This window comes from Melanostigma gelatinosum (genome assembly GCF_949748355.1).
Source record: "Melanostigma gelatinosum genome assembly, chromosome: 9".
In the NCBI taxonomy this organism is placed as follows: Eukaryota; Metazoa; Chordata; class Actinopteri; order Perciformes; family Zoarcidae; genus Melanostigma; species Melanostigma gelatinosum.
The window spans coordinates 17,324,669-17,347,660 of NC_136642.1; the positions used below are offsets into that span (position 1 = coordinate 17,324,669).

Genomic DNA, 22,992 nt, shown 5'->3' on the forward strand with positions numbered 1-22,992 from the left:
CAGGTGTGTGCACATGAGCGTGATCGTGCAGGAAGGGACGTCACATTGGGGTTGTGAGATGTTTTGCCCAATCCCTCCAACCCCTCCTCTTCACCCTCCCTCCCCCTTTATCCCCAATGCTCCAGGGTTACAAGGGTAGACTGATGCAGTGCAGTGACCTCAGCTAAGTGCTCCCTCACCAGGCAAACAATCCTGGAGCTCCTTGAGGTCCACGTGCCCGTTCATCTCGGAAGAAGAGGGGAGAGGAGGAGGCGGAGAAGAAGAAGGGGAGAGGCAAGAGAAGGAAAGCGGTACGTTTGCAACATGTCCATCTTTTGCTAGAATCGCTTCTCTTGCCCTGCACATGTTGCCTTGCATTGTTTCTATTTGGCTATCGTCATCGACGTCTTTGTTTTTGTTGCAGCAGGCGGACGGAGAAGAGGTAGAGCGAGGCGGACCCATGGGAGCAGAGCTCTCTCCCGACAAGCCGGTGAATGAGTCGCATGAAACTTCGTCCTCCTCCGGTTGGTCCAGGTGCCAAGGTTCTTCTGGTTCCTGCTCGTGTTCTAAAGTGCGGAAGCCCTTCGTGACCACACCGGGCCGATGATCCAGCACAGCGCCCATGTGGGGCTGAGCCAACTGCTGCCATGCATGGAGAGTAGCAGAGCCTAGGGAAAAGGGAAAAAAAAAAGGGTCAGAGAAAAACCTCTCTTACTGTAGGTTAAATGATATCTAGAAGTTGGTATTGGTATAGAAGTGGTCGGTCCACCAAATAGCTGACTGCCTTCTCAAGGGGGCTTTTGCAAGATTTGAGGAAGGGACACCACAGGCACACAGCTGTACTCAGTCACAGGCCTGCTTCACTGAACGATGTTTCAGCTAACTGCTATGAGCTTGACATTTTATTACAGTGTCAAATGCTGTAAAAAAAAAATAGTACTATACTGTAGGTAGACATATTGACATTTATATGTTTGAATGTGTAAAAAAATAGACCAAAATATGCTCGTCGTTTACTGGTAAACACACTATATACACATATACGAGGGCACGCACGCACGCACAGTCACACACAACACACACACACACACAGTCACATATGCAGTACTGCAGTGACCGTGAATGCCACAGAAGGCAATGTCTTTGTATTCATTAAGCAAACTGCACCGAGTAAATTAGTCTCATTACAAGTCCAATGAATAGTTGTTGTCTCGTGATACATGAGGGTCCTTTGAGAGACGTCAGTACACAAACTCATATGACAAAAAGGATGAGAGAAAAGGGAAGGTAAGAAAATGAGTACGATTTTATTTAAGAAATCATCAATAAAGAAAACAGACAAGTTGAACAGAAAAAGAAGTAAAGTGAAAAAGACAAGACAAAACCTAAACGAGGAAAAGAAAACGAGGCAAAACAAATCTGTAGATTGGTTTCTCTTCATTAAAGGCTCATACAATGAGAATAATGTCAAAACTATTAATTTTGTCATAATCTTAGGTGAAAGGAAAAGAAAGATTCTAGATTATTTCTCACACCTTAACCAACCATCATTAGACTTGGAATGAAACACTTCCACATATTTTCTTTCCCACCATGCCTTAAGTGGTGTCACTGAGTTTGAACACTAGGTGGTGCCACAAAACAGAAAATACCTTTGTGACGGAAGTTTTTCCACAATTTCTGTCCGTTAGTAGTGGACCTGTTTTTTAAAGTCATGCTTTGTAGGCTAGTAATTGCACATGTACAAAAATATATCTTCAGGTTTCAGGCAGACGTTGCTTTTTTTGGCCAACCCAACGATGTTGGGATATGGAGCGTAAATAGTTTCTTAAATACTCAGTCCCATACTAAATAATGACACAAATATATCAACAGTTAAACTCTACAAACTCCACAACCAATACAGTATTGATATAATTAATCATTGGATAATAAAGAACTTAAAAAAAACTTTTAAAAAAAACAAGGTTGAAAAATAAATGTGCCATTTAAAGTACCACATACTGAATCAGTCACTGCAAAACAAACAAAAAGAAAACGGTGTAAAGTGCTCACCTTTTGTGATGCGTTTGGGATAAATGTTAACTCGGAACATTCAGTGCTCTCATAATTTGCGCTGACATTGCAGCAGATTATGCAATATATACACATCCTTTTGTGGTATACATTTCCATGACTGTTGAATTTCTTAAATACAAGAAAAACAAACATTCAAGTCTACTTTGAAAAAGGTATCCAGCCCAAAACTATGTGTAAATTGTTAAGCGGTGTTAATGGCTTTTTGACAAACTGTATGCTTCAAATCAGCAGCACAAAGCGGGCTGTCTGTCTACTGTTCTATACTTCAAACCAGCAGCGTGGCCGTGTGTGTCTGAAGTAAAAAGAGTGCTGGAGATTTAAACTGCCTTCCTGTTCTTCCACCACCTCCAGCAGGCCTGTGACTAAAGCCAGCGGAGCTCTGAGGGGAGGCCGCGAGCTCGGCGGGCTGCTCAGCGCCAACAAGCTGGAGCTCCTCTGCAGGGTCTTAGGGTCCCGTGAGGCACTCAGAAAGATTTTGGACTGACTGCGCTGATGAAAAATCAGATATTGATTCTGCTGCTGGTCCTTAGGGGCTTGGGTCTGACTCATCAGAGTGGGACTTTGGGGAGTGTTTAGAAATTCACTATTTGAATTTTGTGCCACGCTCTGGTTTTGATTCTGTTGAGAGTTCTGAAAATGTTCATCGTCGTTGTGCAAGTCATTCTGATTCGGACTCTCTTTGTCATGAGGTGCAGAAATAGAGGACTTGCGTCTCTGAAAGGAATAGTCACCTTCTAGCGGCTTTACAATTTGCAGCTTATCCGGCAGGTAGGATCTGGCTGACATGGAGTACCCCGACCATACGCTTCCGAAGGAGGGATGCGAACACAGCGACAGCAGGCTCTCCGCCGGTGTGCCCGGGCCTCCACTGCTCCCCTCACCTCCCTTTTCTTCCTCTTTGGCCAGATACGCCAGCTTTCTCTCCCTCTCATCGTCGAAAAAGCGTTTCTCTGAGATGTAGTTGTCGCGGCGGAGGGACAGACGCCGCAGGGCTGCCTCCAGGTCCCTGCTGCCGGGGGTCCCCGGAGTACCAGGGGGCCGCTTGTTAGAGTCCTCTGACCTGGGGAGGGGACATAGATGACGTTGATTGGCTTCAGTCTCTTTGTTTTGTTATTTGGAAAAAGCTCAGTTGCTCATTGTTGTGTAAGATAACAGTAAATAAGCAGGAGCTAATGACTGAAACCAAAAACCTTAGGCAAGAGTTACTAGGCACCGAACAGACAGAAATCCTAACACAAACAATAGAAACACTAACAAACACCAAGGTTACCAAAAGACACAGAAATACAAAACTAGAGTGAGTGGTGTGACCTTAGTTATTGGAGATGATGAGGAAAAAACTGGAATGTAATAGCAAAGACAGAACTGAACATCTTAAATGTGCGCTGCAGAGTCCATCCGTCCGTACCCATCGTCTCGACCCTCCAGGATGCTGCTCGTCCTGTTGTCCAGGATGATCCCGCTTCCCGTGTCGCTACCATATATGGAGTCGGAGTGCGGCGTGCCCACCCTGCTGGAGAGCCCCGAGGTGAGGCATGATGTCCGATTGGAGCCTGGGATGTTGAGGGGGGAGGGGGCTAGCGATGAACGCTGCTGACGCATCAGGTTCAGGTTTTTCACCGTCTGGAACACTCGCTTAGGTTGCAGTCTGGAGAAACGTGATCACATATATATATATACAGATTTATTGACTTGATGGTCCTCATATAGCAACACTGAAGATTGCACTATGACGTTCATCATTAACAACCCTTTGTCTATGTTTTCCTTTTAGGGTGAGCCAGACTCTTAACTCCATGTACCTCTGCTCTTCTACGCCTGGATCATCCATCTGAAGTTCCTTCCTCATGGTGCCCTCTATTTCTGCCGCCAGAGAGTCCTGGAGAAGCAGGTGAAATGATTTTGTAGCAGCTGTGGCCATGGAGATACTGACAGACTGGGTAGTGAAAAGAAGCTCACCATTGGGAACAGACCCAGAGAATGGAAACGCCTCGTTGTACTGAGTGGTAGAGTTTTATTTCTGAGGTTCTTCAGCTCCTCCTGAGCCTCATGAAGCATCTCCATGCACTCTGCATACTTATCTTGCAACTCTTGCAACTGGAGGAAGGGAAAAGACAGATCGAGAGTGATGACATGGGGAGAAAAAACTAAGATACGCGCACAACATGCATGTGTAGTCCTGTTTGGTATAACTTATGTACATGTATCTAATTACTTTTACGTCTTGATTCAAAATTCAAAGAAATCACTTGGAACTGACATTTACGTGACGTAAACGATGACTCGGTTGACCAGCTTTGTCTTGAAGACATTCTAGTTTGCACATTGGACCACACAACAGGACTTGAAATGGGCTTTTAATGATCGTGTCGTATCAGATTTCACACGACGTGCTTTATTAGTGCAGGTAGTCAGCGGGTTGTGGATTGCCTTACTTCAGCAGTGAGCTGTCGCTGGGCGTCTTTGGCTGCACCCAAGTGCTGAGTCAGCTCCTCGTTCTCCACGGCATACTGCAAAAACGAAATAGGATGTGAAAAACACTGTATCCACTGTAGTTTAAGCTCTGCTTCATTGCACACAGGCATTGATAAGACAAAATATAAACATTAAAACATTGACATTATCAGGATGAGATACGTCGGGGGGGGGGGGGGGGGGGGGGGTTCTACCATCTTGGCCTTCTTCTGGAGGTCTACTATCTGGGAGAGGAGGTGTGTGATCTCCTCCTGCTGTCTGGAGGCGTCCTCAGTCTTCCTGGCAAGCTCTTCAGCCAGAGAGGACATCTGCAGGTTGGCATCACCTGGACACATCAAAAGAATAATCTAAAGTGAGAATCTGCAATAAAAATGTCTCTTTACTGCCTCACTGCCTTCAGAGAGAGACACACAGTAGTTGACAAATGTAGTATTGAGCATACTATGACTTCAGTCAGTCCAATACTCACGTAGTTCTTTGACACAGTCATTGACAAGTTGCAGCTCTTTCTCCTCATAAGAGATAGTTTCTGTCTCCAAATGACTGGCCTGAAGAAAACAAAACAGACAATAATAATCAATACTGTGGTCATTATTAATCACCCCGATACATAGAACTCTCCTAAAATATATCCAGAAGGTCACGTTTCGACTGTCAGACACTCTAATTAAACAAACAGTGTGTCTGCCAACAAACTAATCAACATCGACGTCAACAACATTTACTGAACTGAAGTCTGTTTGATTTAATGTGCACTGTCCCACATAAATAAACAAACAAATGTGAACAATAAGAATTTCATGATCATTATTGGTGGTTTGAATTTATTACATGGGGTCTCATCATTTTTTGGAAACAATATTTAAATACAATTGTACTTCAATAAGTAATGCAATACAAAGACTTATCGTTTAAACAAAGCAGAGAAGGTGTTTCTTCAAAAAAAACACGTGTTTGCAGGAGCTTATGTGTAAGTGTGTGCGTGTACCTCAGTCCGCAATGATTTATTTTCATCCTCCAGATCTTTGAGTTTCTTCTGCAAGGAGTCCAGGGGGAAAGAAATTGGAGTTGACACATTGTTTTCACTGGGACGCACACTGAAAACACACACACGAGAGGGAAACGTGTGAATCAGCAGGTCAGTCAATTAACCATTCCTATGCTATGAAACGGTGTGAAACGCCCATTTTATTCAGCTGTGGTAAAGGCCTCTGTCACATTCCATTGCTATTTTTCCACACATGAACACACTACATTCTATTTTTTAGCGAGCGAGCGAGAGCGAGGAGGTGAATGAAGGGAGACTCACGGTGTGGAGGTGGTAGACTCCCCTTCACTTTCCTCAGCAGCGCTGGTATAGAACTGTAACAGTTCATCTTTCATGGACAAGTCGTGACGCAACTGAGACACCTATATGTGGAAACATTGACGAGACAGAAGGAGTTAAAGTAAAGGAAGAGATGGCTACGACTCCAGAACCCATGGAGGACATTACATTGATTTAGCATGTTCTAAAACATGCCTAACTACCTGTAAGGACCTATACAAATGACAAAGGCCTATATACTTATAAAGACATTTCCCAAAAACTGTACACACACACACACACACACACACACACACACACACACACACACACACACACACACACTTGCTGTGTACCTCCTCTCGCATGTGCTCTACTTGCTCCTCCAGCAGCTCGTTCCTCGCACTGAGAGCTTTGTTTTTCTTCAGCAGCGACTGTCCGATGCGAGCTGCCAACTCCAAGTCGCGCTCTTTCTGCACAGAGAAAGTTTTGTTTAGTGTTCTCACGGCAAAGCGGTTGAAAAGATAACAGATATCAAACAAATGATTTCACGTTTTAGGAAAACACACCTATTTGCTTTTTTTTTGCCATGAGTTCGATAAGAGGATTGATAACACTCTTATCTTTGGAGCCGTGCGAGCAGTTTTCCCCGTCTCCAGTCTTTACGCTAAGCTAACTGGCTGCTGGCCCTCGCTACATATTTAGAATTTACATATACGAGAGTATTATCGATGTTTTCATCTAACTCGCTGCAAGAAAGTGAATAAGTGGGGTTTCCAAAATGCCAAAGTACTCCTTTAAAACGACGGCATTGTAAATGTGTGGTCTAGGAGTAACGTATTTGAAGGAGCAAAGAAAGTGTGAAACGTAAACAACAACACCTCAACAAGGTGGGAAAAGGTGGAATGAAGGAAAAAAACAGAGGGTGACAATGCATAATGTCCACACGTTACTCAAGGACAATCAGGGTGTATTTAAACACGAACACTTGATACCTCAACCTCCTATTGTCCACAGCAGATCTCTCATAAGTGCAAACCCACCGCAGCAGCAGAACACTCCCAACACTGAACGACTGTAATTAAAAGCTTGTTATGAATCTGTACAAATTACTGCCAGGCGCTCTTGTTTTTATGAACGTCTTTGTGCAATCAACAACAATGATGCCAACCTTCAAGTGCTGTGTGCAAAGTCCACACCTTGTTAGATCAGGATGTTCAACTTAGTGTAACTAAACGCTGAATGGTGGATATTAATGCACCGTCAACCAAAGGAAGTTAACTTCTCACAGGAATAGAGGTCGGCGATCTCTCACAGGGTGAAAACGGTTTGTTGATGGTGTGACATCTTTGAATGCCATGTTTAGTCAATAGTTGGGTGGCGGGCTGGCTGTTGAATTTCATGGGTCATTTCACAATGACACCAGTCTATTTTCACAGCTTTTATTTACACAGAGAAAGCCGACTGAGCTTCTCAGCTAATGTGGATGACCTAGATTTGAATATCGACTGCCGGCAGCTGGTTTTATGATGTGGTTCCATCAAACCTCCTTTGCCATGAACCTCATAGAGGAACCTGTGATCAGCCCGCACCGTAACATTTGACCAAAGTGCTTCACAGTCTGCATATACTGTAATCCTTTGTGGGTTGTTGTTTTTTTTACTTTAACTGATCTAACGCGATGTGATCTTACCTCCTCCAACAGTCGAGTGACGGCATCAATGTCACTGTAGGTCTTCGTCATCTGGCCCACTCTGTCAGCACACAGTACTGCGTGCACACAAAGACAGAAAGAAGAGGTCTTAATACAAAAAACCCAAAGTAGATTATTGAGCAGTCAATTCACTCATTAAAAAAAAAACACAATAGTAAATGTATTCAATTTGTGATCTTATAGCATTGATCCCAGGTAGCATGGCAGCAATTTCAGGTCTCCTTTACAGTGTTTGAAACTGTAATAGAGTACTTAACTAAGTCCTTAACTCAAGATTACTTGTGTTTCAAACACACAGTGCCGCTACGTGATACAGAAAAGATAAGTTACTGAGTGCAGACACAGTGGTCAATGTGAAGAACCACTCCCAGCACTGCACACTTCATTATCAACTCCATCCTCGTACAGAGCTCGGACTTTAAATCAATCTCTTAACAATCCAGACAAGATTGTTAAATGATTAACAAGAATACATCACATGCAACTGTAAGACCCTCAGTCTGGGGCCAACTCATCCATTTGAAGCATTCCGTTGAAAACAACTATTTTCTCTGCTCCCCGAGAGAGACTAGTTTCATTGGTTCATTTGAAAAGGTGTTGCCCATTTGCTTCGAGTTGTTCTGAAGTTGCATGGAGATAAAGTGACAGTGTTAGAAGTGACTAACAGGGCTGTTCAAAAGTAAACGGCTCATAGTCTAATATATCCCCACCCTCTCAGTTGGAGAGAGGTGTGTGATGCTGCGCCGTCAGGAGGTGTAATGTCCAACATTGCATGATGTGTCATAGAGTACTAGGACACGCATCAATTCAACTATCTCAGTTCCACAGAAATAATATACAATACTCAGTTTAGAAGGGCCAGTGTCATATCGGGCTCATACAAAACAGAGCTGTAAAAGAGACATGCGGCCTCCCACCATGCAAAACAGAGTTAGCCAATGCAAACAGCATATTTTCATATCCTCATACATCACCAGGCAGTGTACCGCCAGGCTGCTGGACTCTAGGCCTCAGTTGGCTGTGCTTTAGTTAAGGACAATTTCACATCATTGTCATACATTATGAAATAACTTGCCCTTTTCCAGACGGACAAAGTCAAATGAGCATGCGTGACACTGGCAGCTTCACTGAAGCATTTCATGTGATTAAATAAGAGCACCTAAATGTGTTTGTCATACATTTTTACTCAAAGGTACACTTGTCAAACAAATCGGATTGTAAATACTTCTGAGAAGCTAAAGAGATTCTACTTGAAAAAGAGTCCACACTATCCGTCTGCAGCCATGCTAGTGGGTCCGTGAGGCTGCACAGAGAGGCACAACAGCTAAATGTGTACCGTTTACCATGTTCACCATCTTAGATTAGCATGTTAGCATGCCGGCATTTGCTTAATAGCACCAAAAAGCTTTAGTGTTGCAAGTATTTTGGTCATGATACAGAGTCAGGATCATGCAAACAAAAATATAAATCACATAACCTTCTCTGCCAGGTGAGTTGTTGTGGCACATATTGTTACCGGGGAACAAACCAGCATGGTGATAAGCGGAAAGCATACCAATGTGAAAACTTCATAGCACAGGGTCATACTGTCTGTGTGTTCTATAGAACTGATTTATTACCATGGTAACACTCCACCCAAGTCGGATCAATAAGTGGGTACAACTGAAAATAACTATTGGAAGCTTGTGGACATTTGGCTTCACTTCTACTTGTTGCTGTGAAAAGATGGTTTGCAGGCAGACAGTCAAGCAGAGAAACAGGTTTAAGGAGAACACGGCTGTGATCCTCGGCCACTTTAAGTCATGAATAGGTGGCGAGGGAAAAGTTGAAGACAGAAGTCAGAGAAGGGAACTGTAAACTGGATAACGTAAAAGGAGGTGTAACTTAATATTGGAACGTGATCTGGATGATGTCTTTTTATACGGAGAGCACGTAACTCAAGACTGACACACTCACTTGCTCCCTCTCTCTTTCTTGTGGCAAGCCGTTGATAAAGGAGAAAAGTTCAATGGTATGTCTTGTTCACCACTACCAATCTAGATCACAACAGGCATCATGTTAAGAAAAAAAAGAGTCTATATACATAGATTTATCTTAAGTTAAAGCTCAACAAGGACCTATTATCTGGTTTTCTGTCTGTCTGCGGCAGCAGGCGGGCTGATGGTGCCAGACGTCTGGAGTTCTGTCTCCATCGAACCCCCCCCCCCCCCCCCGTTGCTACTGGGCAACAGACAACACACAGGTTAAAGACCACAAACAAACACCAGGACAACAGACAGACAGCAGCCCTTGTTATTCTAATCCAAACTCCAAACGCAGCCTGTAAAATGTAAAACAGTGTAAGTATGCATCATCCAGTATAATTTCCTTATTGGACCCGGGTTGATATTCATCTTAGCTGCCACTATAAAAACGTATTCATGCCACAGTAACCTCAGTGTCTCATGCACTGAGCCAAATATGTCATATGTCTCTGTCAACTACTACAAAGTGACCAATCATGGTTGCTTTTTGAGCAGAATCTCTTATATTTATGCATATTTTGTATTAAATGCTAACAGCTAACCAGATCCCTGCAGAGCCCCCCCCCCTCTAGTACCTGCATGAGACTATACCATTTACATACACATTCGTTTATGAACACGTCTCTCAAAATGCTCGTCCTTCTGTGTCATCATCAACATCTGTCTCTCTGTGAAAAATTCAGAATAGTTGCTCAACTCTGAACAAAATCCCAAAGTGATTAAATAAAAGCTAAATAACTACATATCAGGTAGGTAGCTTTGTGTATTCTGAAACAAATATTAAAATGCATGCTGGTACTTAGCACTGATGTGACAGCTGGGATAAAGGGCCAATCCCATATTTGAGCATGTCAAATTGGCAGGTAACCGGACCATGCTGAGACAAACACCAACATTAGAGACTGCACCTGCAGGATAAAGCCACAGTCCACATGAGACAAAGCACCCTTTAAAGGGTTTCATGGGGTATCCAATAAAACCCCTTCAGAACAAAACAATGAAGACGTAGGAATCCCGCTGCAGATACACCGAGCCAGCTGCCACACTCAGACCAGCGAGAACCAAAAAGAAGATTGCAACAGAGACGATGCCCGTGATTACAAAGAAGTCTACCTTCCCACAAAACCTGTTGCTCTTCATCAATCTCTTCTTCCTCCTCCTGCTCTGTGCTTCCATGAGCGGGAAGACCAACATACTCTCCTTCTTCTTCCTCCTCTTCTTTTTCCTCCTGCTCCGTGCTATCATGAGTGGGTAGACAAACATATTCCTCGTCCTCCTCTGGCTGGTTGGAGTACTCCAGCTCGTCCTCGGCAGCTGTGAGCAGTGCCATCCTCCACTCTGGCACTGAGGCTACCCTCTAAACCACAACACCTGCAGAAGCAACACCATGGCTCCTACTTTAGCTGTGTGCATTTGTGAGTGTGTGTGTGTGAGTGATTTAATCTATGAATCAATACCTAAATCAGTGTGTACCTAGATGTGAAAGGACACATCTAACAAAGTGTTTGTTCCCAAGAGGACAATAGGTGTGTGTAGTGTAGTATGTCTCTCTAAATACTCCATTGTAGATGAGTGGCAAAGTCTGTCTGTGTGCATCTGTCAAGTACTAAATCATGTCAGCTGATGGAGTTTCTACAAGTTTGTGTATCAGTTGTCCCTTGAGGTAGCTCTGTGAGACAACCAGATAGCCTGACTCCTCCCCGTCTCCTCTGGGATTGGTCAGTGGATGGCCTACTCTACTTTACCACAGACAGGGGGGTGGACACAGACACACTGTAAAGAGGAGGCTGTCCATCATCTTTTTAAAGTCATAAAACTAGGTTAAAATAGATTTAACACAGCACATGAGAGCATTTAAATAATAATCTAATATTTATCTTTATTTCTGTAATCCTTAACCTTTCAGTACTTTTCAACTTTTTCCACTTAGAGGAAATGGTTCAGGCTGGCACCAACAGGAGCAAATCAGAGCTGAGAGAGACTCCCGTTTCTCAGGTAGGCTTCAACTCTAAAAGAAAGCAATTCCTTTTACAACCCCCCTCGAGTGAAACTGACTTGGTACAGTCCTGTTCAGCCACTATGGGGACAATGGGGCTGAGCACACGACAATAGACCAGCACCTGTTTCCAGGGCGTGCCAGTCGCAGTGAAACCTTTATATGTGAATGTCAAACCTCCTAAGATCAGGTGTGATTCATGGAATAGCAAGCTTCATTTGGGCTGGAAGGGTGGCAATCGATTAAATGAATAAAAAGGATTTTCAATACATGTTTTTATCTGCGCCAAAATGTGGAGTCATTTAAAAAAAAAAAAAGGTTGTACTTCCAATTGTTCTTTGCAAGGATATAATGTGAAGCATTAAAAAAAGCAAGATCAATTTCAAACTACCGGTACTCTCACAAAAAGACTGCTACTTTCACAAAAACACTGCTACTTTAAACTGTAACTGACTATGCAGCATCTTCAATAAGGGTTTATGGAAAATGGATGAAAAAAGGACGAGTCCATTGCCAAACTTCACAACCTGTCTCTACAAGCCTGCCTCCATACTGGCAAAAGTGTGGGTCCATTAGTAAAGTCTTTGTAAGAGTTAAAAAAAATACCAACACGTATTTTGAAGCTGCAGCATATTTAGTTTGTTATTCCACTTTAGTTAATCATTCAGTTTGAGAGACTTCCTTGTGGCCCGATGACCGAAACTTTCCAGATTCTAACCGTTCTGTTATCGTTGGAATCATTCGGTCGTCCGGCGTGCCGGTCCATGCACATTTGAATAAACTGTAATGAATGTTACTGTTGTTGAGACATGACTACCATATTGTACCATCATATGTTCCACACTTTTCTTTTCACATTCATAAAGACAAGCGGAGAATAACTGGATATACTGCATGTCAATGTCACATGTTCACGTGAGCCGAGCTCGTACGACCCAGAAGACCCGACCCTTCGTAGATAAATATGGACGCATCAAAGCAGCCCCACTGTTCTGCTCATTAGTCACTGCTCAAGTGTTATAATTGCTGTAATTGGTCGAGTAAACTGATGCCAGCTCAGTACTGTCCTGCATGCTTGAGGAACTCCACTCAATGGTCCTATGGATGCAATGCTGCAGGCAACAAAGGAGACCCGGACAAACAGCGCTCAGTACTTCTGGGCTGTGTTTTCCCTCTCCCATTGCTTTTCTGGTCACATTCACTTTTTACCCTCCCACTTGTTTTTCCGTTATCCCTTTCATACACTCTCCCACTTTCCGCCTCATTTGTTCGTGAAGTCTCATGCTTTGTACAGTGATTTGGAAGAAAATTACTAAATTGAACAGCAAATTTACACAATTTTAGGCACAGAAACTGCTTCTCTGTTGGTAATGTTGCTACAAGGCCAAGGAACGACCACGTGTCTTACTTGCTGACAGAGTTCAACACTGAGTTTCTAAAATACAGCAGGAGTAAAACAAAACTTCCAAAATAGTTTTTACAGTGATACGTTTGGTACAAAAGTGCACTGCATTCACAAAAAATGAATAAGTAATGAATCGCCTCATCTTTTGAGTTACTATCTCGTAATCAAAAGAAAAAACGCATATTTTGAGAAAAGGTATCGTAGGTACGAGATCCGGATTTTCTTTCGTGAATCCAATGCGCTTCCATAGTTTCGAAAGGTAAACTTGCGGGATCGAAGGGAAACAATTTCAATTTGAAAGCTTTTATCTATATAGACATGGAAAACAAACTATTTGTTTTCAGTAGTTTCTAAAACCAAATTAAATGCAGACACAACAATCCGTGCTTTGTCTCCCAGCTTCATTCTCCTTTCCTATAATTATCCCTCCATCCTGTCTCATCCCCAGTGGAGGGATAGCGTGCCCTCTTTCTCAGCCCTCGCCCCGGTCGCCCTCCAGCCAACCTTTTGTTTTGAAGGCTGCTAGAAGTGCCAAAGAATATTTGGCAGGCTGCCATCGACAAGGGTTTCTTAGAGCAGCATGCAAATCATTGGGCTAAATATAAGCCAACCTACTTCCACACCCCTCCCTTGCACATGTCAGAATAACACCAAACCAGCTGCTTTCTATTTCCGACTCCACGAGAAGATTTATCAAAAAAAACGGTACGCTCATTTGTTTATTTGATCATTTCAGCATCAAGCGCAGTTGTAAAAAAATCTAAATCAAACCTGGGTTAGATGCCACAGATAAATAATATTGCAGATGTTTAAGCTGCACAGCTGACATGGGGGAGGTGCTGGGCCGCCTCAAACTGTTATGTAAGAATCTCTACAGAGAATCCCTCTAACATGCATAACATAGTGCATGTAGCTACTGGATCACTCTCTCCCTTAATCCATCAAACCTTCACATTAAATGCACAGATAACCTCAATGTACGGTACTGCTATCAAATTCACAAAAATGCACCGGTGTCCGTATGGATAATAATTATGCAGGTTGCAGCTGTAGTGAGTGAAATGGATTACAGAGCACATTAGGACATGGATTATACGCAAGCTTCTTTACAGGACAAGGGGGGAGAGACAACGATAGAAAGATACAGAGGGAGGGAGGGAGGGAGGGAGGAAGAGCTAACAGGCTGGTCACCAACCAATCAGTTCTATAACCTGCTGTTAGTCTCACATGAACCGGGACCATCAGTCTCCTCATGTCTTTACTGTGTGTGTGTGTGTGTGTGTGTGTGTGTGTGTGCGCGCGTGCATCAATCTGTAGCTACGTTATCCACACATGTTACATACTGCTGCAAGATTGCAACACTGTCGTAAGAAGCTGGGCTACGTTACATAAATGCACATCACTGCGACAAATTCTAAAATGAATGGGCAATTTTACAGATTTGCAGCCATCCTTTCTTCATTATCGTCTTGCAAAATGTATTTTTTTAATATATTAGTTGTTTTTTTTTAAACTTATTTAGCTTTCGCCACTCCTGAATCCTAATAAAATGATTTCACTGCTTTAACTTTCTCTCGAAAAACTTTGCTTCCTTTCACTCAGCTACTCACTCACTTGGACAGTCTACTAGCTGCCTCTATCCTCATTACATAAGTCTTCTCATAATAAACTGTTTGGCCACCGGTGACTTCCTCATAAGCAGCTAGCTGACATTAGCACCAACAGCTCTCTCATACCGATTCACAAAGAGGAATCCCAACCAACCCACCTTACTTCCACTGCCTACACTTCCACCCACAGCTCGTCCTTTAAGCTACTCTGTGGGCCTTTTATAGAAGCCACTCTGACTCGGCTGCCACACATCACCGGTTACAACACATGCTGTATCCAGCAGCCGCTGCCTGCTGGATACAGCTGGATTTAAGGCTGCTGTGTCTTACTGAAACATCTGTCTTGGTTTCAAAAGGTCACATTCTCTGGGTTGAAAGAAATCAGTTAAAGATGGCTCCACTAGGGTTTAGTTGAAGTACAGTAATAAGGTACTTCATTTGTTTTGAAGTAAGCGAAAACCCACTTTTTTCTATTATGTTCGAGAGAGAGCGAGAGCGAGAGCGAGAGCGAGACTTTGTCCTTAGCTTGCCTCGCTACACACACACACTCTCGTACACACACACACACTAGCCCCTGTCTCCCCATAGTGTGCACCCCAGCCCGAGCATACATATTAATGCCTGGACAGGGGGGGGGGGGGACTAAAGGGGAGGCAGGGTAAAAGACTGGGTGGAAGAGGAAGGAGAGGGAAGTGTGGATGATAGAAGGGAAGAGACAGAGGGAAGGGAGCAGGCAGAATGTGCAGCGGAAATCAATTCTGTTCTGAGCATCTGATCACTGTTCTATGAATTTCTTTATCTCATACAATGCCCACAACCAAGTTCAACTAACCAACAGAAATCACTTTAGTACATATGAAATCGACCTCTTACCATTCATAGCCAGTAACATCAGTGTCGTTAGTAGTTAGAGTCAACTCTTCAAGAGCTAGATGTCACTGCATAAAACTGTAGCAGACTTTCGTCTTACCATCAGTACACTCCTCATAGTACCAGTCCAGCTCGTAGTAGTCTGCCTTCACAAACCTCTGACCTCTGGTCTGGCCTCGTCTGTTCATCCTCACTGCTCTGACGGACAGCTGTATCGTTTGCAGTGTCCCAGCATACTTAGGTGAAACATCTTTGGCAAACTCAATGTCCCAGCATGCTTTGAGACAACCAGTTTGAAGCTGGGGTCTTACTAGTTACTGGTGCCGTCCGTTAATCAGTCAGTCAGTGTCCTCTTCTTCCGTCCCAGCATGCTTAGCAGTTGCCAGCTGGCACACAGTCATGATTAGTGACAATCTGCCCGTTCTCATCATATGTCCCTTCTGCCCCACACTCATTAACTGCAAACTGTCAGTGTATTATGCTCCATATTTGCTGTAATGCTGGTGCCATTTCTGCATGTCATCCCATAGCACCGTTACTTGCGTCATCCGTTGTCAGACGGAAAAAAACATTATCCCCTTATCGCCTTTCAGCAAATGTGTCAGTTGGAATCTGCCATCTCCGTCTGTCTTCTTTCTTTTCCCCAGTCACTCCAAAGCTTCAGCAAATGTGCCAGATTCTTTCCCCTCGTGTCTCCATCCATTTACAGCTTCCTGTCAGTCCGTCCTCTGGCCGAGTCTTTCCTGAGGTCATGCTATGACAGTTGCCTTCTCTCTTGTAACATCCCTTGCTCAGTGACAGCACTAGCTCTACACATGGATCGCTGCATCTCCAACAATGACTCAATAAACACGGCGATACAGAGAGTGAGAGAGCAGCAGCAGTCACGGGTTTTGCAGCAGAAGTGATGATGATCATGACTCAGTGGGGTTGGTGGGTGGGTGGGGTTTAGAGGATGCCTCCAGCCAATCAAGGGGTAGTGGTATCACTAGCTTGCTCCCGCCCCTCCTCTCCTCCACTGTGTCCTTCTGTGAGGTTGCTATAGTAACAGGCTCAGACTCCCAAGGCCTGAGCGGCATAGCATGTAAAAGCGGTTAGCAGGAAAGCAGTGTGGTGTTGGCAGAGGTGACGTGGCTAACCCAAAATGAATGAACACAACGGGCATTCAAGGATTGGTCCTTTTAGTTGGAGAGAGGCAAAATGAGTACATGCAGAGTGCATGGGAGAACAATGATGAGTCATCAGGACAAAATGCAATATGCCATCCATTTCAATGACAATATGAGCACAATTTAAAGTCGAAGGTGCTAACAAAAGGCCACAACCAACAGCTATCAGGCTAAAGACAGACTCACGAAGGGATGTATTTAAAATATCATTAAATCCCGTGGCCACTTTTTGGGGTAGGTTTGCAGTTGCTACAACAAAAAAGATGAAATAATACGATAAGAAACAATTATCCATATAAATATAGATCAAGTAAAACAACTATGATGCACCAGTGCACACATCACCATGTTTATTCATAATGGTGTAACACAATTTTAACCAATAGACGCTCCAGGTAAACATAAGTAGTTGCATAAATACATACATGAATACTACCACCTACTGTACTGTATGTGGAGAGAAAATATCCCTAGACTTCAGTGAAACAGCTTCATGACCAAGATGAAACAAATATGACCCATCCCTCCTCCTTCACGGCCCTCAGGATGTCGATACCCGGCCATCTTTTTACGTTCCCTTGGTCTGTCGTGTGCACGTGTTCTATGTGTGTTTCTTTCCTTATTGTTTGACACAAGTTTGGTGTATTAACGTGACAATTTCAGGAACACATCAGAAAATATTGACGTCTGCATGTTGATAATATTTGAGAAGGGGATTATACCCGCAAAGACGAGTCGTCTGTCTATTGTGGAACCACAAAATGTAATTCTTACATCAACAATCCTCATCATTTTAAGAATGAAGTTGGACACTGTATTTTTCCACCAAAGCATCTACATCTGCAGTGTGTGATGAACTTACGGAAGTATTTGAGGGTCTCTTCTATCTGTTCAGTAGTCAGGTCGAGGGAAGAGTCGGGGTCCACCAGTGGCGTGTGCAGCCAATCATCTTGCTCGTAACCGAAGATGGTGTCGGCCCTCAGCTTGTAGACGGGCAGCTGTTCCTCCAATAAGCTGATGATCTCGAGCTCCGGCAAATCAGTGCTGTTACACACATCTGCACAGAGAGAAAGACAGACGCCTTACAGTTATTGCTCTTTTCTTTAAAGTCATGACAGATGGGCATTACTTATTGGGAGTGGACAAAGGTAATATTGTCTTCAGCAGGGATAAATAATTTATGATTGCCAAAATGTGATCTCTGGGTTTTTGTAACAATAATAATAATCCATCCCAACAAGAGATTTCATCAGCGCCCAGTCAAGCTGAAAGTACAGGATGCCCTCTAGTGGTACAAAGAGGAACTATTCACCACTACTTGCATCTACTGTGCAGTATTCAAAAGTGGAGACCAACTGAAGGCCAGGTTCATTTATGTCAGTTTGCATCCTCAGTTAAATGAATCAAACGCTCACTTGGATTGGGGCTGTACAGTTCCTCCCCTCTGGTTGTGTTCGATTGCAACACATGACAAGAGAAACCCAGGTGTTGTTGTGCCACAGACTTACGTTACTGGCTGCAACAATGCAACCCCAGCCCATTTCATTTAGACCCAGGATTACTCAAAAGTCAAACAGACATTCAGCTACGACTACAGAGTAACGTCCAGAACTTAAACAAACAGCTTCCGCTACTTAAATTGACTTCATGTTGGGTATAATAACAAAAGACCTGCAATTATTTATACATCGCAACAAGTCTTTTCTGACATGACTACCGTAATCCGGTCTCCAAACTCTGTGTCTCCTTAAAGTCACCAGCAGCCTTCGACTGAAAATCACTGAGTCAACCAGGCAGCTACATTTGTGTGTTGCTGTGGAAAACTAAATAATCTTACCTCAGCGTTCAGCTATGTGCCTCTCTGTTCACGTGTCAGTTTAGTATGCTATTAAAAGGGGTTTTCATTTAGGACTCCATTGTAGTGCTCGTTCTCTCTGTTCACATTGAATTTAGGGATTTGGTCGCTTTTTCTACGGAAATGTGGAATTCCGAAGCTCGTGGATAGACTGAATTAGCATAAACATTGAATGAGAATTAATATACAGTAAACACAATGCCCTTTGTTTCTCTGTCTCCCCTCTATTTCTGTCGCTCTCCGTCTGTCTGTCTGTCAGTCAAACAATGCCGTCTCTCAGTTTGCTTATCCAGACTGAATGACTGACTGTGCTGAAAAAGGGGAAACACACAGAGACACACACACACACAACAGCTGGGGAATCATTCAGCAGCACAGCCAATGAGGTTTCAACACTGAAGTACTGAATTGCACTTCCTACCAATGCCATTCATTTTACCTTTGATCAAATGTTTTAGTAATTGGTGCCATCTTAGAATAGCTTGGTTATTCTCAGAAAAGACGATTGTTATTGTTGTCATTAGCTTGCTGTACATTTGGTTTGAATCTTCATTTCACATGATCACTCTTTTTACTAGGCAACAACATATACAGTACCGCAGCAGACTGACGTCAAATGTGTTAAATCTTAAAACTTTACCCCTGAAACTACATCGATACCATTATGAAGATAATAAGCCAGATCTCTATTTATATTAATTGCCCCTGTGTAGCCAGGAGCCATATTACCTTTAATGTTATTTCTGTGGATATTTCAACTCTTCTTAAAATTGTTTGACCACAAACAGAAATTAATCCAAATAATATTTGCGCAAACCTGATCCTGATGGGGATGTTGCTGGTCACAATCACACAATTTCTCCTCTGCAGCGGTATGAAATATGACCAACGCACTTTGGCTCCTAAAATGAGTAGCAATAGGATGCGGATGAGGATAATTATAGCACAAACCCGTGCTGTGTGAGCTGACAAAAGGTCAATGGAGAGAGCAAAAAGGTTGTGTGTGTGTGTATATATATATATATAAATAAATATATACATTGATTCAAACAAACACAATAGTTTTCTAATTATTGCAATGTGCCTTGTTGTGAAATTAATAGTTGCCCCTTGTATGAATGTTTTTAATCGTCTAGTGTTCATTTAGTTGGAAATCATTTTCACAGTTAATAAATGGGAAGTGTCGCTAAATCAGCAGCAAAGAGAGCAGAACAAGTTAAACCAGGTCCAAAGTACAATGTAAACAGAGTGTTGTTGACTTGTGTTCTCCTTTGAGACAGTGAACTGCATCACATTATGCACCTTACAGACCACCAGAAAGAAGCAACAGAAGGACTACTTTACATCTGGCAGGAGAGTAGAACAATGGGTTTCAATTTTTACTAAACTTTTAGATTTTTTATTTGGGATCAATGAACACAATTGATGGTTGACCAAGAGAAGTTTAAGACCAATACACAAATGTAAATATAGACTGCTGGAATTACATTAGCAGCAACTAGAAGCCACCAGAGCCAGACAGTTCAAGTTCAAGTGTAAGAATAGGCCACTGTCAGTTTGAGCAATAAGCACAGCAACATGTGCAGAGGACACAGAAAGGCTGACAGACAAGTGTCAAAATCAAGATCAGGTCATTCTGTAGCATATGCAGTAGAAATACACTGATAATAAATACACAGATCCAAAGCAGAATGTGGTCAAACTACAGCACAGAAATAACGTAAACGAATATTAACGAATGTCAATGTTAAAACAGAACGCTGCTTACTGCCTCAGCAACAGCTGACTCACAGAAGTACCAACACTTCACACATAATATAACTACGTGTAGTATCACTGGACTGAGACCCAAGCGTAGCTAACCACAAAGCAAAAGGGTATACACAAGCACATGGGATGGATTCATGTTGCTCAACAGAATAGGGCAGGTTTAAATCCTATGAATCAATATGGCTGCCTCCTGTAAACTGTTACAGTACAATAGTGCTACTTGTGGCCAGAAATAGTAGACGAGTCAAGTTGACCTTTCTACAATACATTCATTATACGTACAATGTAAGTTTAAAGTTACCTTTACACATAGATCAGCTTGAAAGTAAAGTTAACTTGTTAAGTTAAGTCCAAACAGCTGATTCATAGACAGACAGGAAGACAGACTGAGAGAGACAAACAAACAACGGGATGATAGAGAGATCGAGACAGCGAGAGGAGCTCTATCTCACTGCATCTCCCCAGATATCAGCCGGACTCGTCACAAACTTGACGAGAGACCAGCTGAAACTCCCAGAAAGCAATGCTCTGCACAGCGTACTCACTCATGGTGCCTGAAGCCCGACAGCCACCAACTCTGCTGCCCTCCGTTCACATTTTCCACTGGACCCGGAGAGGGCAAGGTCGCAAGCAATAACACGGAAAGGAGAGAGAGAGAGAAAAGAGTGTTGGGAAGAACAAGAGAGAGGGCGCTAACAGGTTTTAGAGGACAGCAGCGTTGGGTGTTAGGAGACAGGCAGAGAAAGACAGGAAAAGAGGGAGGTGGGAGGAGGGAAGAGGAGAAGAGACCCGAGCCAAACTGGTTCGTCATGCAAATGACTGTATCCACATGGACCGCCCTGTCTCTGTCTCTCTCTCTCTCTCTCTCCTAGCTGCACAGCAGACAGTTGCTCTTTATTTAACGGATACACTGAGACAAAGAGCCGATGAAATATACTATAAAGATTAAAGAGAGAAAAAAGTTCTTAAGCAACAGGTCATGAAACAGATTTAGCCCGGTTACAGTGGTGATTGTGGCCTGTTCAACATGAGCAAAGCTGCAGCAGAAGAACCACCAAAACCACACCCGGTGTGTTCTTCATGTACAGATCCCAGCATGTTTGGCTCTGAATGGCACCTATTAATCAGTACATTTGCTCTTAAACGTGTGTATAGTTACAAAAATGTGTGTTAATTCGAGCAGTTAGGGTGTTTCACAAGTAGTTCTAACATGAAAAACATAGTACAGAGTGAGGGGTCGATGCTAAGCGTTTTCAGGTTTTTTTCTTTTCTGAATAGAACCACTTGATGTCTGGCAAAAACACTGAAAAGTAACTTGGAAAAGAAAAGTTATTCTTGTATTCCTTGCGTTTTTTAATTCATATTTTAGATAGATTGAATTCAGCACTGTATATTTGGGAGAGAGCAGGAGCCGGCTGCCTTCTAGAAACAATGTACCCTTCTTCAAAAAAACTCAATAAAAAGAATGGCGAGACGCAGACAAACAACCCACTAACACGTAGTACCAATTCTCCTCACGGGAGCCACTCAACCAAATACTTCATCACTGTTCTCATGTAGCTGCAGCACAACCCTGTCCAGAATTAGACTGGGCTACGGTTGAAAGCGGTCAGGCACTTGAAGTACGTCAACGTGGTCAAATATCACAGACGACAAGATCCATGTGTGGGAGGCTGTACCAAGGCGTTCAAATGTCACTAACCCTGTAAAGAGCTGGGAACAATAGAGTAAGGAGCCACGGTCATGACGGGACATGTGGCCGTGTCACGATATGTAAACACACACAACATCACATGCTAACAACATCGCTTTCATGAGCCTGAAAAATGAGCCAGAGCAACGAAAGAGGATCGTGAACGTCTTTGTTCAGCCTGTTCTGTCAAATACGGAGCCAGCCAGTCTGCTTGTTGTCAGTTCTAGATTACATGATTCAGGCTTTTCATGTTCAAAAACACTGTATCCATGGTAACACGGTCGGATGTGGCAAACATCTGAGACCCAGAGTTCATTCAAAATCCCTAAAAAATGGCCACACGACTCAAAGTCAACAACAACTACAGATCGACCGCAATAGCTCAGTGAAGCTGATTTCGCCACACAACACCGGGTCAACACGGTTTCAACCTTACCTGACTCCGTCTCTACTGTGTGTGTGTGTGTGTGTGTTTGTGTGTGAGAGAGAGAATGCAAACAGTGAAGCTCTGGTCCAAACATTACAGCACACAATGGATGTTTTTGCATGCCGTAATTTGATCAGTCTCAGGAAGCAGACTCAGCACTTTGGATTCTACTTCGTTACACCACTTACGTACGGTAACTTTGTCCTCTGTGTCTCTCCAGTTCTCTGTCTGCCTGTGTCTGCCTGCCTGGTTGGTTGCTCCTGATTTCTCTTACCTCACCAAACATCCCATAATTTCACAGTTACTCAACTCTTTACATCACTGCAGGCTGGTAACCACGGAGAATTAAGCTCACGCCCAGGAACTGCCCCATGGCAATGAGCTGCTCTATTCAGCTCTGTGTTCATTCAGCCACTAGACTTAGTGAAAGTACACACACATACGCACTCCCACACAAACTTTCCCTCTCAGCGAGGAAGTATCCAACAAGCTAGAGCTAGGCGGGGAGATGTGAGCGACAGAGACGGAACGAAGGAAATAAAAAGAAAGAACTTAAAATGAAAACGGATTAAACTGGAAAGTTAAGTTTGTTTTCGTAATCCTCTCACACCAGCAGGTGG

At 43.2% G+C, this 22,992-nt stretch overlaps 1 protein-coding gene across 2 annotated transcripts in view; it reads right to left on the reverse strand.

The window, feature by feature from the left end:
* The window catches only part of trak1a (trafficking protein, kinesin binding 1a), a 29,973-nt gene that overhangs the window by 4,855 nt on the left and 2,126 nt on the right, over window positions 1–22,992 (reverse strand). Inside the window, exons 1-14 of one of the 2 annotated variants that reach the window (XM_079274956.1) lie at window positions 20,798–20,890; window positions 17,490–17,684; window positions 7,533–7,609; window positions 6,196–6,312; window positions 5,843–5,943; window positions 5,522–5,630; window positions 5,003–5,081; window positions 4,728–4,858; window positions 4,494–4,568; window positions 4,018–4,155; window positions 3,861–3,937; window positions 3,467–3,706; window positions 2,790–3,118; window positions 180–647 (exon numbers count right to left, since the gene is read on the reverse strand). In XM_079274956.1, the coding sequence (XP_079131082.1) occupies window positions 180–647; window positions 2,790–3,118; window positions 3,467–3,706; window positions 3,861–3,937; window positions 4,018–4,155; window positions 4,494–4,568; window positions 4,728–4,858; window positions 5,003–5,081; window positions 5,522–5,630; window positions 5,843–5,943; window positions 6,196–6,312; window positions 7,533–7,609; window positions 17,490–17,684; window positions 20,798–20,801 (2,140 nt within the window). In that variant the 5' untranslated portion in view covers window positions 20,802–20,890. Of the gene's footprint in view, window positions 1–179; window positions 648–2,789; window positions 3,119–3,466; window positions 3,707–3,860; window positions 3,938–4,017; window positions 4,156–4,493; window positions 4,569–4,727; window positions 4,859–5,002; window positions 5,082–5,521; window positions 5,631–5,842; window positions 5,944–6,195; window positions 6,313–7,532; window positions 7,610–17,489; window positions 17,685–20,797; window positions 20,891–22,992 lie in introns of those variants that run through there. The other variant, XM_079274957.1, reaches the window with a different exon arrangement.